Source organism: Bos grunniens, chromosome X (genome assembly GCF_055505025.1).
Source record: "Bos grunniens cultivar Pamir isolate PY7600 chromosome X, Bosgru_T2T1.0, whole genome shotgun sequence".
Classification (NCBI taxonomy): Eukaryota; Metazoa; Chordata; class Mammalia; order Artiodactyla; family Bovidae; genus Bos; species Bos grunniens.
The window spans coordinates 14005365-14023668 of NC_141194.1; the positions used below are offsets into that span (position 1 = coordinate 14005365).

The window sequence follows — 18304 nt, forward strand, 5'->3', positions numbered from 1 at the left end:
CATAAACTCTGGTGAGATGAGGGATCTGGGGGGCACTGCCATTTTCTAGCATGCTTGCATCATCACCAAAGTAACAAAAGCTTTGAGTACAGATAAAGCTCATTGATTTAACTTCTTACTGCCTCCCTGGAGTCTCATTTAAGGCCCTTGCAAAAGATAAGCCCTTTGCTCCTAAGAATCTGTTTACCAGTAGAATTAGGCCAAGTGCTAAAACCAAGTATTTAGACACATAAAAACACAAACTTACTAGAGTACTTCTTTTTCAACTGTAACTGATTCATACATTAATATGATGTGGTAAAAGCAAGTAAAATCAAATCTGAGGCTTCATATTAACTGAGGTTATTTAACTTTATTATATTTTAAAATCTGAAGACTGTAAAACAGTATTTATACAAACACCTGAGGACTGTTTAACTGGGCACAGCATCTTCACACAAACAATTTGAGAGAAGACAGTTTAAATTAGAATTTTTGTCTTAAAACACAAAGTGAATAACATAGATGAAACCACCCTTTAAATAGTAGCATTCTCATATAAAGTACATTTGGTTTTCTAAAAAAGAAAATGTACATTCTTGCCCCTGGTGTACATTTTATTGGCATTTATAACAAATGGCTAATACTTTTAGCACAGATTCTCATAGCTTATAAACATTACACCAAAGTTGTACAAAGTAATAACAATTAACATATAGCACCATTTCCCCTCAAAAGTTCTAACTTTAAAAATAAAACCCAAAACGATAAGTCAGAATTAATGCATCTTCCAAAATTTAGCAGAATAAATGGCTCAGAACTAAGCAAATTAACTAACAACATTGCATAGGACAGAGAACTTCCCTGTATGGAAACCAATCTGTGGATTGTTTCTTATCCCCTGAAGACTAAGATGAGAGGTACTAGTGATAGCAAATGATGCAAATATTTTTTCAGAATAAAAACATCCAACTATATAAATAGTTCACCATTACCTCTGTGGCAATGCAAAGTGCCATATTAAATTCAAAAAGAACAGGTTAACTTGTTTGAATACCTACAAGTATAGAATAATATATAAATACAGTATTGAATTCATATGAGGAATAAACATAGACAATAAAATATATATATTTTAAAATTTGGGCACAGGTGTCTTCATGTAAGGGCTTTCCTGATAGCTAAGTTGGTAAAGACTTCGCCTGCAATGCAGGAGACCCCGGTTCAATTCTTGGGTTGGGAACATCCACTGGAGAAGGGATAGTCTTCTTCATATAAAGATGTGAGAAAGAATCCCAAGTTAAATGTCTAAGCTTGGAGAAAATATGTAAAGTTTAGAAATAACAGGTATTTCATTGAAAAAATTTAATTGGACTCCATCAAACCACCCTTGTAGTATAATATCTCCTGCATAGAACAACTACTCTATAATTGTTCAAAATTCATCAAAAACTGATAAAAACACTTTAAGAAAGTTTATAAGCTTGTTTTTTCTTTAAATATTAACAAATACAACATATAGAGAAATAGTAACAAAAGGAAGATAATTTATATGGCTATTCCCTTTCAGGAAATTGATAGAACACGAACAGAACATTGCAGTAACAGACAAAGTATTTGAGAAAGAGATGATATCTATAGTTGCATCTTTAAATTCTCTTCTAAGGAAAACTTCGCGTGAATTTCATTAGAGAGCCTGTCAGTCCCTGATACTTTCCCCTTTGGGATTTAGCTGTTTTGGTTTTACATATATACATTAACCAAAATCAAAGGTGTTTCTTTGTTTCCTGCATGAAGTGTATTTGTAAACTCTACAATAAAATAATAAACAGATAAAGAACTGCCGATTTGAATATGCTAATACTAACATGTTAATGGCTTTTAAAGAAGTAGACCGGACTTATAATAGAGTTCTGCAATTCTGGATATAATGTAGTTTTAGAGGAACTGTCTACAAAACAAAAATTGCTATGAGAATAAAAATACTTTTACATTAAAAGTTATCAAAACAACTGAAAATTATGTCTAATCTAAACTTATATATTTTTTCAATTATATTTTCCTTCTTTAAGTTTTTCAATATAATAACATAACTTTAAGGCTGGCCCCAATTTCAGCCCCATATACTTCATAATCACATCACTTTTGAGTAGTAGCAGAGCCTTCCCATCAATTTCCTACAGAGAGAAATAAATTGTAATTATTAGCACTGATTTCACATTTTGTCAAGTTACTTACATATAAGAACATGTAAATAGAGAGTAGCTGTACATTCTCAATATATATTCTCTGAATATGCATTTATTATTAAAAACTATTAAAAACATAACTTATGTGAAACATCATTTGAACATTTCTAAATTCACTTCAAATTTTAAGAAAAAGTAAACTTAACCTAGTATCTTTGAAGAATGGCCTTTAGCATCAAACTATCTGATTTTAAAAACTATGTGTTGAATATAATACCACATATCTATGACAAATGGGAGATAGAAAACTATGAATTGTAGAAATGAATTTCAGACAGTCATTAACTTTCTTAGAAAGGCTGGGAATGTATGTCAGCATTAATGCAAACTGTAAATGTGCTAAACGGTGTTGTCTTTATGTTGAAAGCTATTCACTTAATTATGTGCAGCTAATTAGATGCTAAAACATATTACTGATTTTCTTACAATATGAAAAAGGATACAAAAGGATACATTTGGTCATGAATTTGATATGTCAGAAAAGACTATAAACATTATTTAACAGACACAAGGTATCCTCCTAATACTATTTATTTGCTTAATAAAACAATTTATGTTTTGGAAGTATGTTTGATTTTCCTGAGTTCCTATTTAAAATAAAGCTGCACTTAATCTTATACAGTTAATGGATTCATCGGGCATCATAAGAAGGACACCATGTTATAAAGGTGGTCATTCCCTCCTACTCACAATCCCAGGGCCAAGCAGGGAGCAGGTGGGGAGGAGGATCTTTGTAGCTGGTCTTACAAACAAGAATACACCTGAGAGTGGCCATGCTGAATCATCTTCTCTTGAGAACTCAAAGACGTGTAAGTATGTTAGGGACTTGGGTACCCATTTAAAGCAGAGATCCAGCCTCTATCCTTTAAGGATCTAACTTTGGGCAAAGTGAACTCTCTCAAATATGGGAAAATCAGTTGATAGGGTTCCCCCACCATCCACACTAATCAGTAACCAACTGAAGGGCCTGCAGAGAGATAATTCAAACTCATTACATTAGGAAAACTGGATCAAAAGATACATTACATGTTGCCTGAAGAGGTCAGCAAGGGGGCCTGACTTCTGAGGATCTTTATGTTTCATAAACTGTATCACTTCATCCACAGACCAGGTTTCAGGGTCCTTAGAGAAGCCTTGCTTCAGGACACTGGGGTCAGGTACAGCTATATAACTTGGAGCTTCAACTGGGGGGGAAAAAGACAAATCATACTTGACCTGATCATTATTCTGAAAGAAAAGATGTTAAGCAAGGAATAATTTTATCATTCCTGGAATGTTCTGTGAAGTACCCCAGCATGGACCCAGGATTTCAAAGGTAAAATTTAGTGAAAGCCTAGATAAAGATGACCTGAGGATAGCTACCCAAGAATGTCCCACTTGACCTCCTCCAAACAACAAAAGCAACTTCAGAATGTACCCTAGAGTTTCAAAGATCATGATACAGACCAAACAATCCAAGGCCTCTTTGACCACAGGCAAATACAGAAAAAGACCTGTAACTTAGGTTAAATCAAGGTTAATCTAAGCTAACCTATTGCTCCCTTCCTTTAAGTATTTTGAAGAATTTCTCTCAATCTTCCTCCTCTTGAGAAGACTCAAGATTAGGTTTGAGTCTTTTACTAGGTAATTGCAATGAAAATCCAAAAAATTTAGAGTTTTATAATTGTTTTAATTCACTTTAATCAATAAATTTTCAATAAACCATATTATCTCTTGAGAACCAAATTAGTTCTTTCACTGAATCTGTCCCATGTATTCAATAAAGATTATTTTTAGCATCAATTTATTCTTTAAACTCCTGTCTCTCAAGGCTTAAATGCTTACTTGAATTTTGAATAAAACAAGATTATTTTGTACTTAGGTCAGAAGCAACTTTAACATTATACGGAATACCTCTTTCAAATTTTACTGCATAGTGATAGATATTTTGGTTGAAGGTTTATATATTTAAAAAGAAATCAAAACATGAAATAATTTAAGTGCTCATACCTCAAAAAGTTATAGTTTTGCTATTCACTAAGTTGTACTCAAAATTTCTTTCTGTCCAGACACATATTTGTTTCCTTAACCAGAGTGCCTGACTCTCTAAAGTTAGTGTACGATAACAGAAGTGGGTTTGGTGCTTTGCTAGGAAGATTTGTTTCTCTAAACAAAGACCATCAACACAAATTTGATCTTTTTGTGTGTGTGAATTACCCAAAAGTGGACATTTTCTTTCCTGTCATCTGTGCTCTAGCCATTTTAGGGAGAAGTATTCTGGGTATTCACCCAAGGAAAGGGCAAAGAAAACAGAAGATGTAAGAACTTGCAATGGTAAATTTTTGGTGTAGCTTAGAATTTTATATATTTTCTTTTTAAATATTATAACTTTGATGTGAAATAAAAATTCTTTACTAAAATCTATCCTACTTTCTCCTTGAGAAAGAAATGGCAACCCACTCCAGTACCCTTGCATGGAAAACCCCATGGACAGAGGAACTGGTAGGCTATACAGCCCATGGGGGTCGCAAAGAGTCGGACATGACTGAGTGACTTCACTTCACTCACATCCTACTTTCTACTTGTCAGAAATAAAAATGGTGGTCTACCAAGAAACGCTGCTAGGTTGTATCAACTCGAGTAAAAGTGATGATGATACAGACCATGTCATGCCTGAGGCAGTCTAACAATTCAGACAGAAAAGTCTTTTCCTTTAACTCAAGAAAGACTCAATTTAATATTTAAAAAATTACTGGCAAAGCTAATCATACCTCTAAATTAACATATATTTGTGGGATTTTTTGTTTCTGTCATCAGAATCTGGTATGGGTTATGTCTTGATGTAAAAATAGGATTTCTGGTATAAAATTATAATTTTGTATTAAAAATAAAACAGCTGTGAGCCCACCTATCTCTAATCTACCATGGAAAAATACTTTAATTGGGCCCATATCTTCAAGACAATCAGAGAAGGTTATAAACATTACATTAGTAGTATTATTCACATAATTATATGAAAAATAATTAAAGTCCAGTCACACTCTTCTCCTTAATGGCTCTGTCTTATATACACTAGGCGATCAGTAAATATTTCTGGTATAAATGAAATGAAAGTGACTTGATTTTATCCCAGATGATACTGAATTTCTTTCCTTTAATAAAAATCAACAATTTGTTTCATTCAAATATTGGGGTGGGGCAGGGCAGGAGGTTGTGTGAGCATCATCAGAAATAAAGGTAGACTCAGCTGTAAGTAACAGTTCCAACACCTTAAAGAAAATAAAGTGAAATGCTTACCTATTCTCTGAAGATGTACATACAGCCTTGGAGTCAGAGTGCCTGGACTGGCCAAGCCACTTTCTAGTTGGGAGACCTTAGTTAAGCGACTTCTCAGATTTCTCACCTGAAAATGTTTACCACCACCTACATCTCGAGAAACTGTTGTAAATATGTAATGCATGAAGCAATGTAAAATATTATGTGCTGGCACATAATATCAGACGGTAATGAAGATGATGATGAGTTTATTACTATTAAGTAACGTTATTACTATTAAGTCTTTCCACACCTAGGAAGACTAGAAGCTGGCATCCTCAAACCCCAAAACAGGCTACTTTGGCATGGTAGTGTTAGATATACATTTGGAAGTGAGATTCAGCATTAGAAGTAACCTTTAGAGCATTCTTCTAAGAAGGCCTATCTTCATAAGCTCATATAGTGAAAATATCTAAAAACTTACAATACACTACCCTTTTATAAAATGAACACCTATCTTTAGATTCTTTACAAAAATCACTCCAAACCCAGAGACAATCTATATGGGGTATGTGAGATAGGAGTGACAATATTAAATGTGTCACAGCATGTGTACAGATGATATCCATGATAAAAGACAAGGGAGTGAGTTGATTCCTACTTCCTTTATTCCTCAACCTTGCCTAAATGCCTATCTGGTGAAAAAAGACAAAACACTTATTCCCTCCACCCCAACATCCTTAATCTTTAAAAGGGTACAGGATAGAGCTATCTTTGCACGTGGAAGGCTGTTCTGACTCTTTCTAAATGAGTGGTAGGATGCTGTACAGTTTATACACATCATGCTCTCCTGGTCGGTGTGAGGGAATGACTGAGAGTGTGGAAAACAGGGAAATGGCTGCAGCAACAGGATGCCAGAGCCTAGATCTGGGAGCCAAGTACAGGCTGGGGCCAGGAAAGGTCTCAAGAGGGACAAGGAAGGGAGCACATCAGAATGAAGAGGGAGTGCATCCTTCCAGGCCTCAGAGTCATACGAGGTTTGTGAGTCCAGACAGTATCCAAGGAAATGAGAAACTACAATGGAATGAAAACCAATAAAATAAAGAAGTCTCTATCAGAAACATGATTGGTGATCCAGATCCCCAGAAACAGTTCTGTAATGCCATGAGGATTAGATCATCTGCAGCAGCTTGGCCCTGACAATGATGTGAAGGGGAGGACTCTTACCTCCTCAATTTTGACAATTTCTTCAATGTGATAAACTCTCAGGGGATGATGTGGGGCATAGGAACCTTAAGGGGAAAGACAAACCCATCAGACGAGAATCATTGTTTTGGAAAATACCTTCACTTTCCCTCTGCACTTCCAATTCAACTTCAAGCTGACTACTCTTGATAGGTGATTTGGTCTCCACTACTTTGAGGCTTGAGGTGCATGGCATACTTTGAGAACCATTCATGGAGACTGGAGTATGAGTGCTTATAGGATTTTTTCTGGCAGGACTCAAAGAATTTGCTGAACTAAGTGGTGACTTCTTGGACTCTTCAGAAAGCTTTTCCTTTTTGGCCATGCCATCTTCCTCAGAAGGTAATACTTCCTCTACAAGAAAAAAAAAAAAAATACGAAGGCAATAAGAAAAAAGACAGAGGCAATTATCTTCAACAGACTTACAGTTTGAATACTACTAAAATGTCAAAAATCCCCTAAATTGGCAACAATAGTTTACTTAAGCCATGGTGTAATGAACTACAAACCTCTAACACAAAGCACATGGCTATCCCCTTCTTGATTTCACTGTCCTGAAATCCAAATTGATTCTAATGACATCATCTATTTTTCTCATAAATAACCTTTGCCAGTCTTGCCACCAAGACTATGAACACTTCACTAAAACATTTATTTTTACAAATACAGTTCTTACACAATTGGTTTCTAACATTTGCTTACTACCTGGGCACTTAAAAAAAAAAAAAAAAACCTTCACTGGAGAAATGTTTTAGGTTTTTCTATTCCTCTTTCTATAAAGCTTTTGCAATACAAAGCTGAATGGGAATTGCTGCTATAATTGTTTTTCTTTAATCTAAGGAGAAATGACAACTGTGCATTTCTTAAGGGAATGAAGTGCTCAACAAAGCTGCCAAAGTAATAAATAGCTAACTGCCAAACGGATTTGGCAGTTGGGAAATATACTCCCCTATTCCCAACACCAACACTCAACAGCATACATAAGTGATAGCAGAATGACTTTTCTTTCCAATCTTGCAACATGTAACTACTGTTTACCTTCAGAGGGATGCACTATTATTTTGGGTTGCTTAGGAGAGAGAGGAGCAACATAAGGCAAAGGTTGTTCAGAAGGTCGTTTGGTGATTTTCTTTTCCATTATATCTTCTTCTACTGTTTTCAAAAAAAGAGATGTCTGTTTTAACTAATTAATATACTTAGGCATTTTCATATCAACAGCATAAAACACTTCTTTGTATATCATTTGTCTACATAACTTGATCAATAATCATTTGTTTATGAACAAGATGTGCTCATTTCATCCTATTAAATATTTCAGTGATATACAAGGGTTAAAACCATTATATCCAGGCTTCACTTATTCTAGGGTCATCATATTTTTCTAACTCTCTCAGGCAGCAGTGAGGCAACTAAAAAGGCCTGAGAAAATTGCTCCCATGAACAAAAAAGTTTAAGAATTCAGAGAAGTTAGAGTAGATAGAGTACAAAGAACACTCCATTTTATAGGTAACAATCCTGGCCTAGGGCTACTCTTAAAACAATTCTACTGCTTACTTATCATTCAACCAAATGCATTTCTTCTTAAAAGACCATTCTTTAAGGCATAATCCTAAAATGAATCAATATTTTGATTTAATCTCCAACTAAAAGGAAAAATAAAGTACAATAAAAATCTATAAAGTAGGATAATAGATCTTCAGAAAGGAGACAGACTGCAATGACAAAGTACCAAAGTCAAACTTCATCTAGTTAAAAATGGCTAAGGGTCAGGCATGTCCCTTAAAATCCTCTGATAAGTAATTTTTAACCATCCTGTTACTGACTGATTACGAATGAGTCTAAAAGCGTTCTTGACTTTTGATTTTATTTTTAATCATCAACTATAAAAATCAACAGCCAAAACATATTTCAGTGAATAAGACGTATTTCTACAATTAGGACTGTTAAATTCTAAGAAAAGAAATAACTGACTTTTTTCATACCAATTTACTGATACAGAAAATTTGAACACTAAAGTATACAGTTTCTACAGTTTTCTATAGGTATTTACTTCAGAATTATAGCAAGAGCAGAAAAATTCTTTACTTACCTTTTATGTACAACATTATAATACTTTATGAAGCTAGTATATGGTCTACTATCTGGGATTGATACAAACATAAAACTGATTCTTGACTTCTGTTTCTGGGTACTGTAGTAAGCTAAGGCATGAAACTGTTCTTGCAGAGTAATTAGAAAAAGCCAGATAATTTACAAAGTACTTTAAAAGTCATCATAGAGAGGCACTTCCAAGATGACTGATTAAGGACTTTCCATTCTTTCATAAAACTAATGACAGCACTGGCAAAATCAACTTCTTCAAAACTCTGGATGTTAACAAAAGGCTTAAGTGAGTGAAAGCCACTCAGTCATGTCTGACTTTTCTGACCCCATGGACTATAGCCTGCCAGGCTCCTCTGTCCATGGAATTCTCCAGGCCAGAATACTGGAATGGGTAGCCATTCCCTTCTCCAGGGGATCATCCCAACCCAGGGATCGAGCCCAGGTCTCCTGCATTGCAGGCGATTCTTTACTGTCTGAGCCACCAGGGAAGCCCAAGAATACTGGAATGGTTAGCCTATCCCTTCTTCAGGGGATACAACAACCAAAAAAGCGTTTATTCAAGAAAAATGGCTGAATATCAGAACAACAAATTCTGTGACATTTTAGCTTCCCCCATCTTAATCTCAGTTTTTCAGCAGTTTTGCAAACCAATAGCTTCGCAACTAAAGTAGCTGTGAAAGCCAGCAGCCTAACACTGGAAGGGGCACAAAGCATTTGGAATTCTACAAAAGCTTCACCCTCAGAGAACTGTCTCTGTAAACTTCTGATCTCTGGGTTTGTTTTATTTGACCTAAATCAGAGGCTGCTCTGTGTGAACAGTCCTATCTCCAAAGCACTGGTCAAAAATTAAACCAAATCAAAACCAAAAAACCACGACAGTGGCAAATGTTTAGTGGTGAAGCTCTCTAAGGCAGGATTATCAGTTGGGGCTGACAAAAAGCTTGACCAAAAGAACGGGAGAATGAGATGTCCATTAGGACACTTAGAAAAGCACTGAGATATTCCTGCAAATCTGTAAGGCCGCATGTATGTGCATGGCTTTATGAATGCCTAGGGAAGACTTTGGAAGGCCCTAATCTTTCATTTCTTGACAACTATGAAGCGCTGCAAGGAATGTTGAAGGTAAGTTTCAACACACCAAAAAAAACCCTTGACAAAGGCTGGAAGATATACTGGTTCTGGGCACTTAGGAAAATCCCTGTACAATCACTAGCTGACCACTAAGGTCATAGTAAACACCCTCTTCCAACAACACAAGAGAAGACTCTACACATGGACATTACCAGATGGTCAAAAGCAAAATCAGATTGATTATATTCTTTGCAGCCAAAGATGGAGAGACTCTATACAGTCAGCAAAAACAAAACCGGAAGCCGACTGTGGCTCAGATCATGAACACCTTACTGCCAAATTCAAACTGAAATTAAAGAAAGTGGGGAAAACCACTAGACCATTCAGGTATGACCTAAATCAAATCCCTTATGATTATACAGTGGAAGTGTCAAATAGATTAGACACTAAGGGACTAGATCTGATAGACAGAGTGCCTGATGAACTATGGACTGAGGTTTGTGACATTCTACAGGAGACAGGGATCAAGACCATCCACAAGGAAAAGAAATGCAAAAAAGTAAAATGGCTGTCTGAGGAGGCCTTACAAATAGCTGTGAAAAGAAGAGAAGCAAAAAGCAAAGGAGAAAAAGAAAGATATAAGCATCTGAATGCAGAGTTCCAAAGAATAGCAAGGAGAGATAAGAAACCCTTCCTCAGCAATTAATGCAAAGAAATAGAGGAAAACAACAGAATGGGAAAGACTAGAGATCTCTTCAATAAAATTAGAAATACCAAGGGAACATTTCATGCAAAGATGGACTCGATAAAGGACAGAAATGGTAGGGACCTAACAGAAGCAGAAGATATTAAGAAGAGGTGGCAAGAATACACAGAAAACTGTACAAAAAAGATCTTCACAACACACATAATCCTGATGGTGTGATCACTCACCTAGAGCCAGATATCCTGGAATGTGAGGTCAAGTGGGCCTTAGAAAGCATCACTACAAACAAAGCTAGTGGAGGTGATGGAATTCCAGTGGAGCTCTTTCAAATCGTGAAAGATGATGCTGTGAAAGTGCTACACTTAATATCCCAGCAAATTTGGAAAACTCAGCAGTGGCCACAGGACTGGAAAAGGTCACATTTCATTCCAATCCCAAAGAAAGACAATGCCAAAGAATGCTCAAAATACCAGACAATTGCACTCATCTCACACGCTAGTAAAGTAATGCTCAAAATTCTCCAAGCCAGGCTTCCACAATACGTGAACTGTGAACTTCCAGATGTTCAAGCTGGTTTTAGAAAAGGCAGAGGAACCAGAGATCCAATTGCCAACATCTGCTGGATCATCAAAAAAGCAAGAGAGTTCCAGAAAAACATCTATTTCTGCTTTATTGACTATGCCAAAGCCTTTGACTGTGAGGATCACAATAAACTGTGGAAAATCCTGGAAGAGATGGGAATACCAGACCACCTGACCTGCCTCTTGAGAAACCTATATGCGGGTCAGGAAGCAACAGTTAGAACTGGACATGGAACAACAGACTGGTTCCAAATAGGAAAAGGAGTACGTCAAGGCTGTATATTGTTACCCTGCTTATTTAACTTATATGCAGAGTACATCATGAGAAACGCTGGACTGGAAGAAACACAAGCTGGAATCAAGATTGCCAGGAGAAATAACAATAACCTCAGCTATGCAGATGACACCACCCTTATGGCAGAAAGTGAAGAGGAATTAAAAAGCCTTTTGATGAAAGTGAAAGAGGAAAGTGAAAAAGTTGGCTTAAAGCTCAACATTCAGAAAATAAAGATCATGGCATCTGGTCTCATCACTTCATGGGAAATAGATGGGGAAACAGTGGAAACAGTGTCAGACTTTATTTTTTTGGGCTCCAAAATCACTGCAGATGGTGATTGCAGTCATGAAATTAAAAGATGCTTACTCCTTGGAAGGAAAGTTATGACCAACCTAGACAGCATCTTGAAAAGGAGAGATATTACTTTGCCAACAAAGGTCTGTCTAGTCAAGGCTATGGATTTTCCAGCGGTCATGTATGGATGTGAGAGTTGGACTGTGAAGAAAGCTGAGCACCAAAGAATTGATGTTTTTGAACTGTGGTGTTGGAGAAGACTCTTGAGAGTCCATTGGACTGCAAGGAGGTCCAACCAGTCCATCCTAAAGGAGATCAGTCCTGGGTGTTCATTGGCAGGACTGATGCTAAAGCTAAAACTCCAATACTTTGGCCACCTCATGTGAAGAGTTGACTCACTGGAAAAGACCCTGATGCTGGGAGGGATTGGGGGCAGGAGGAGAAGGGGACAACAGAGGTTGAGATGGCTGGATGGCATCACTGACTCGATGCACATGAGTTTGGGTAAACTCCGGGAGTTGATGATGGACAGGAAGGCCTGACATGCTGCAATTCATGGGGTCACAAAGAGTCGGACACCACTGAGCAACTGAACTGAACTGAAGTAACTGAACAGATGTCAGTAGTCACATATAACAAAATTAGCCCATGAAAAGTCATTAAATTAGTCCAATAAAGTCTCTTAAAAATAGAAACATCACCAGCAACAACAGACCCTAAGAATGAGTAGGGAACCTGATTTTCAGACTTGCTGCATTATATTACTTTTAAATTTCAATTAAAAATTAGGAGACATGCAAAGAAATGGAAAGTATGACCCATACATGGTGGGGGGGGGGGGCGGTGAGAGTCAACAGAACCTGCCTATGAGAAAGCCCAAACATTGGACTTACCAAGCAAAGATATCAAATCAGTTATTTTATATGTGGACAAAGAACTTTAAAAAAAATCATGTCTAAAGAATTAAAAGAAAGTATAAGAACAATGTCTCACACTATTGATAAAGTGATAAAAAATTATTTAAAAAAGAATCAAATAGAACTTCAAGACTTGAAAAGAGTAATAAATGAAATAAAAAGTAATACACTAGGGGGCTCAACAGCAGATTTGAATTATCAGAAGAAAGAATCACCAAATTTTGAAAAAGGTCAACTGAAATTAGTCTGAGGAACAGGAAAAAGAAAAGACCATCACAGCACTATAAAGCAATTATCCTCCAGTAAAAAAAAAATTTTTTTAAACATCAATGTAAAACAGGAAATGTGGGTGGTCTTGTCCAATCTGACTCCAAGATTTGAGGAGTTATGCAGTACACAATAGCTGCATAAATCCCATTACTAAGTAACTGTTGTTATTTAAGAATTAAATAAAAATATTTTTCTTCAAAAAAGAAGAAAAAATGAACAGACCTCAGAGACCTGTGGGATATCAAAGATCAAGCAGTACCAAAATACACATAATGAGAAACTCCTGGAAGGAGAAGACAGATAATAAGGAACAGAAAGACTATTTGAAGAAATAATGTCTAAAAGCTTCCCAAATTTAATGAAAACTGTTAATGTGCACAATCCAAAAAATACAAAAGTCTCCAATTATGATAAACTCAAAGATATCCACATCTAGAAAAAAACACAGTCAACCATCAAAAGCAAAAGATGAAAGATGATATTGAAATCAATAACAGAAAAGCAAATCATACATACAAAGGATCCTAAAGAAGACTAGCAACTGACTTCTCATCAGAAACTACAGAGGCTAGAAGGAAGTAGAAATATATTCAAAGCACTGAAACAAAAAGATGGTCAATGAAGAATTATATATCTAGCAAAACTAATCTGTTAAAAATGAAGGAGAAAATAGGAAATTCTCCATAAAGAAAATTTGACAAAAACTCTCATTTGTCTCATTTTTAGAGAGGTACCCTGTAAGAAACACAGGGGACTCCTTCAAGATGAAATGAAAACAGACAATAACTTAAATCTACATTAGAAAAAAAGAGTACCATTTAAAATGTATAAAATGTAATCTGTATGACAATAATAGCACAACGAAGGGTGCAAGAAATAAAGTTATGCTTCAGCAAAGTTTTTGCTGAAGTTTTAATACCAACCAAATTAAGTTGGTATTAATCCAAACTGAAAAAAAGACCTTCACGACCAAGATGATGATCACGATGGTATGATCATTCACCTAGAGCCAGATATCCTGGAATGTGAAGTCAAGGAGGCCTTAGAAAGCATCACTACGAACAAACCTAGTGGAGGTGATGGAATTCCAGTTGAGCTGTTTCAATTCCTGAAAGATGATGCTGTGAAAGTGCTGCACTAAATATGCCAGCAAATTTGGAAAACTCAGCAGTGGCCATGGAAAAGGTCAGTTTTCATTCCAATCCCAAAGAAAGGCAATGCCAAAGAATGCTCAAACTATCACACAATTACACTCATCTCAACGCTAGTAAAGTAATGCTCAAAATTCTTCAAGCCAGGCTTTAGCAATACGTGAATCATGAACTTCTGATGTTCAAGCTGGTTTTAGAAAAGGCAGAGGAACCAGAGATCCAATTGCCAGTATCTGCTGGATCATCAAAAAAGCAAGAGAGTTCCAGAAAAACATCTATTTCTGCTTTATTGACTATGCCAAAGCCTTTGACTGTGTGGATCACAATAAACTGTGGAAAATTCTGAAAGAGATGGGAATACCAGACCACCTGACCTGCCTCTTGAGAAACCTATATGCAGGTCAGGAAGCAACAGTTAGACATGGAACAACAGACTGGTTCCAAATAGGAAAAGGAGTACGTCAAAGATGTATATTGTCACCCTGTTTATTTAACTTATATGCAGAGTACATCATGAGAAATGCTGGGTTGGAGGAAGCACAAGCTGGAATCAAGACTGCCGGGAGAAATATCAATAACCTCAGATATGCAGATGACACCATCCTTATGGCAGAAAGTGAAGAGGAACTAAAGAGCCTCTTGATGAAAGTGAAAGAGAAGAGTGAAAAAGTTGGCTTAAAGCTCAACATTCAGAAAATGAAGATCATGGCATCCGGTCCCATCACTTCATGGGAAATAGATGGGGAAACAGGGGAAACAGTGGCTGACTTTATTTTTCTGGGCTCCAAAATCACGGCAGATGGTGATTGCAGCCATGAAAATAAAAGACACTTATTCCTTGGAAGGAAAGTTATGACAAACCTAGATAGCATATTAAAAAGCAGAGACATTACTTTGCCAACAAAGGTCTGCCTAGTCAAGGCTATGGTTTTTCCAGTGGTCATGTATGGATGTGAGAATTGGACTGTGAAGAAAGCTGAGCACCGAAGAATTGATGCTTTTGAACTGTGGTGTTGGAGAAGACTCTTGAGAGTCCCTTGGACTGCAAGGAGATCCAACCAGTCCATTCTGAAGGAGATCAGCCCTGGGATTTCTTTCGAAGGAATGATGCTAAAGCTGAAACTCCAGTACTTTGGCCACCTGATGCGAAGAGTTGACTCATTGGAAAAGACTCTGATGCTGGGAGGGATTGGGGGCAGGCATAGAAGGGGACGACAGAGGATGAGATGGCTGGATTGCATCACTGACTCGATGGATGTGGGTTTGAGTGAACTCCAGGAGTTGGTGATGGACAAGGAGGCCTGGCGTGCTGCGATTCATGGGGTCACAAAGAGTCGGACACGACTGAGCAACTGAACTGACTGAATCCAAACTAGACTGTTTTAAATAGAGATGTTAATTTTAATCCCCAAGGCAATTTAAAAAATAACTCAAAATATAGTAGGGCAGTCGCAAGATGGTGGAGGAATAGGACGGGGAGATCACTTTCTCCCCCACAAATTCATCTAAAGATCATTTGAATGCTGAGCAACATCCACAAAACTTTTGGACACTGGCAGAGGACACCAGGCACCCAGAAAGGCAGCCCATTCTCCTCGAAAGAAGGTAGGACAAAATATAAAAGACAAAAAGAGAGACAAAAGTTAGGGGCCAAGACTTTTCCTGGGGAGGAAGTCATGAAGGAGGAGAAGTTTCCAAACACCAGGAAACCCTCTCACCGGTTGGTCGCTGGGCAGTTTTGGAATCTCAGTTGAGTTCAGTTTGGTCATATCTGACTCTTTGCGACCCCATGAATCGTAGCACACCAGGCCTCCCTGTCCATCACCAACTCCCAGAGTTCACCCAAACTCGTGTGTATCGAGTTGGTGATGCCATCCAGCTATCTCATCTTCTGTCGTCCCCTTCTCCTCCTGCCCCCAATCCCTCCCAGCATCAGAGTCTTTTCCATTGAGTCAACTTTTCGCATGAGGTGGCTAAAGTATTTGCATTTCAGACTCAGCATCAGTCCTTCCAATGAACACCCAGGACGGGTCTCCTTTAAGATGGACTGGTTGGATCTCCTTGCAGTCCAAGGGACTCTCAAGAGTCTTCTCCAACACCACAGTTCAAAAGCATCAATTCTTCAGCACTCAGCTTTCTTCACAGTCCAACTCTCACATCCATATATGACCACTGGAAAAACCATAGCCTTGACTAGACGGACCTTTGTTGGCAAAGTAATATCTCTGGCTTTTTAATATGCTATCCAGGTTGGTCATAACTTTCCTTCCAGGGAGTAAGCATCTTTTAATTTCATGACTGCAATCACCATCTGCAGTGATTTTGGGGGCCCAAAAAATAAAGTCTGACACTGTTTCCCCTGTTTCCCCATCTATTTCCCATGAAGTGATGAGACCAGATGCCATGATCTTAGTTTGCTCAATGTTGAGCTTTAAGCCAACTTTTTCACTTTCCTCTTTCATCAAAAGGCTTTTTAATTCCTCTTCACTTTCTGCCATAAGGGTGGTGTCATCTGCATATCTGAGGTTATTGATATTTCTCCCGGCAATCTTGATTCCAGCTGGGCTTCTTCCAGCCCAGCGTTTCTCATGATGTATCTCAGAGGGCAACAAAACTAGAAGAAAAAAAAAAACCCACAGAATACGTGCTGAACTGCCACTCCCAGTGGAAAAGTACCCCAGATACTCACGTCCAGCCACCAAAGAGTTGGGGCTGGACAGGGAGTCACCGGCTGCATGTTTAAGGTAAGGACCGGGCCTGAATGCCCTGAGGACAATCTGAGGGAGCTAATGTGAGATAGCAACCCAAACTATGGGATAACCAGACAGAAAAAAAAGAGAACTTTCCCATGAAAGACTAACCTAATGCGCATCTTGGCCCACTCACAGAACAAAGGATTGAGTGAATACCAATGGAGAGCTAGCTCCTTTATACAGGCCCCTCCCCCACTGGAGGCAGATAGGCAGGTGTGTGATAACAAGAGCCAGAAGGCAAGGGGCAATCTCGGCCCCAGAGACTGGAATCCTCTACCAAACTGTGAGCAGGCTCCCAATTGCTAACCACATATTCCTGGGATCCTAGAGGGATGACATCTGCCAGGAGGGTTGCAGCCTGAGTTCAGCTCCCCAGGTGAGACACACAACATATCAGAGACAGTGCTCTCACAGTGCACCGGGGAAACCGAGCAGCCAGGACCCGGGAGGTGATTAAGACACACAGCCCAACTGGGACAGTGTGCTTGCCAAGCACCTGGTCACCTCAGCTGCTCAGACCTGGGAAGGGCACAAAACGCATGCCCAACTGACTCTGTGCCCTTGTGGAGAACACGAGAACCTGAACCTGAGCAGCTTAGACCTGGGAAGTGCAGGAAACGCAGGGCCTGCTTTGGACAGTACCCCTGCAGAGCAACCTGGAGCCTGAGCAGTGTAGACCTGGAAAGCACATACCACCATGAGCTGGGGCAAACCCAGTGAGGTCCCTACACTGCGAGCACTCACCACACATGCCTGTGATATTTGTTTGCAGTGTTACTCCCTTTCCACAACACAAGTGAACAAGCGAGACTAAATAAGTGACCACCTTTGCCCCCTTGTCTCAGGGTGGAAATTAGACCCTGAAGAGACTTGCAAACAGAGGAAGGCAAAATAAACAAAGAAGAGGGAACTGCTCTGGAACTGACAGGTGCAACAGATTAAAACCCAGTAGTTAACACTGACTAAGCATTGGAAGGAACCTATAGACCATGAGAAGTATAAGCTGAACAAGGAAATATCTGAAACAGAACTGAGCACACACTGCCCACAACAGCTCCAGAGAAATTTCTAAATACATTTTTACTATTACCATTTTTTTATTTTTAGGTACTTTATTACTACTTTAATTTTCATTTTTATACACTACTATTACCTTGCAAAAAAAGACCCTATTTCTAATGCAAATTTCATATATATTTTTCATAATTTTTGTGATAGATTTTGTTTTGCATTTTTAATATTGTATTTTTCAGAATCTACTCTAGGTTTTTAATCTTTGCTTTTTGGTATTTGCTATCTATTAACTTTGTACCTTTAAGAATCTAATCTGCAATAACCATGTTCACATAGGGGTGTGATTACTGGCTTCATTGCTCTTTATACTTCTGACTCTCCCTTTTCTGCACCTGGTCACCTATATCTCGTCCCTCCCACTTCTATTCTCTACTTAACTCTGTGAATCTCTCTGGGTGTT

The 18304-nt window shown here is 38.0% G+C and overlaps 1 protein-coding gene across 3 annotated transcripts in view; it reads right to left on the reverse strand.

Annotated features, from left to right (window-relative positions):
- Positions 1 to 332: 332 nt before the first annotated feature.
- Positions 333 to 18304, reverse strand: part of SCML2 (Scm polycomb group protein like 2) — a 121798-nt gene continuing 103826 nt past the window's right edge. For all 3 annotated transcript variants that reach the window (XM_086387946.1, XM_086387948.1, XM_086387947.1), the window contains 4 exons: positions 7746 to 7859; positions 6807 to 7061; positions 3255 to 3412; positions 333 to 2156 (listed from right to left, as the gene is read on the reverse strand). In XM_086387946.1, the coding sequence (XP_086244072.1) occupies positions 2028 to 2156; positions 3255 to 3412; positions 6807 to 7061; positions 7746 to 7859 (656 nt within the window). In that variant the 3' untranslated portion in view covers positions 333 to 2027. The remainder of the gene's footprint in view (positions 2157 to 3254; positions 3413 to 6806; positions 7062 to 7745; positions 7860 to 18304) is intronic.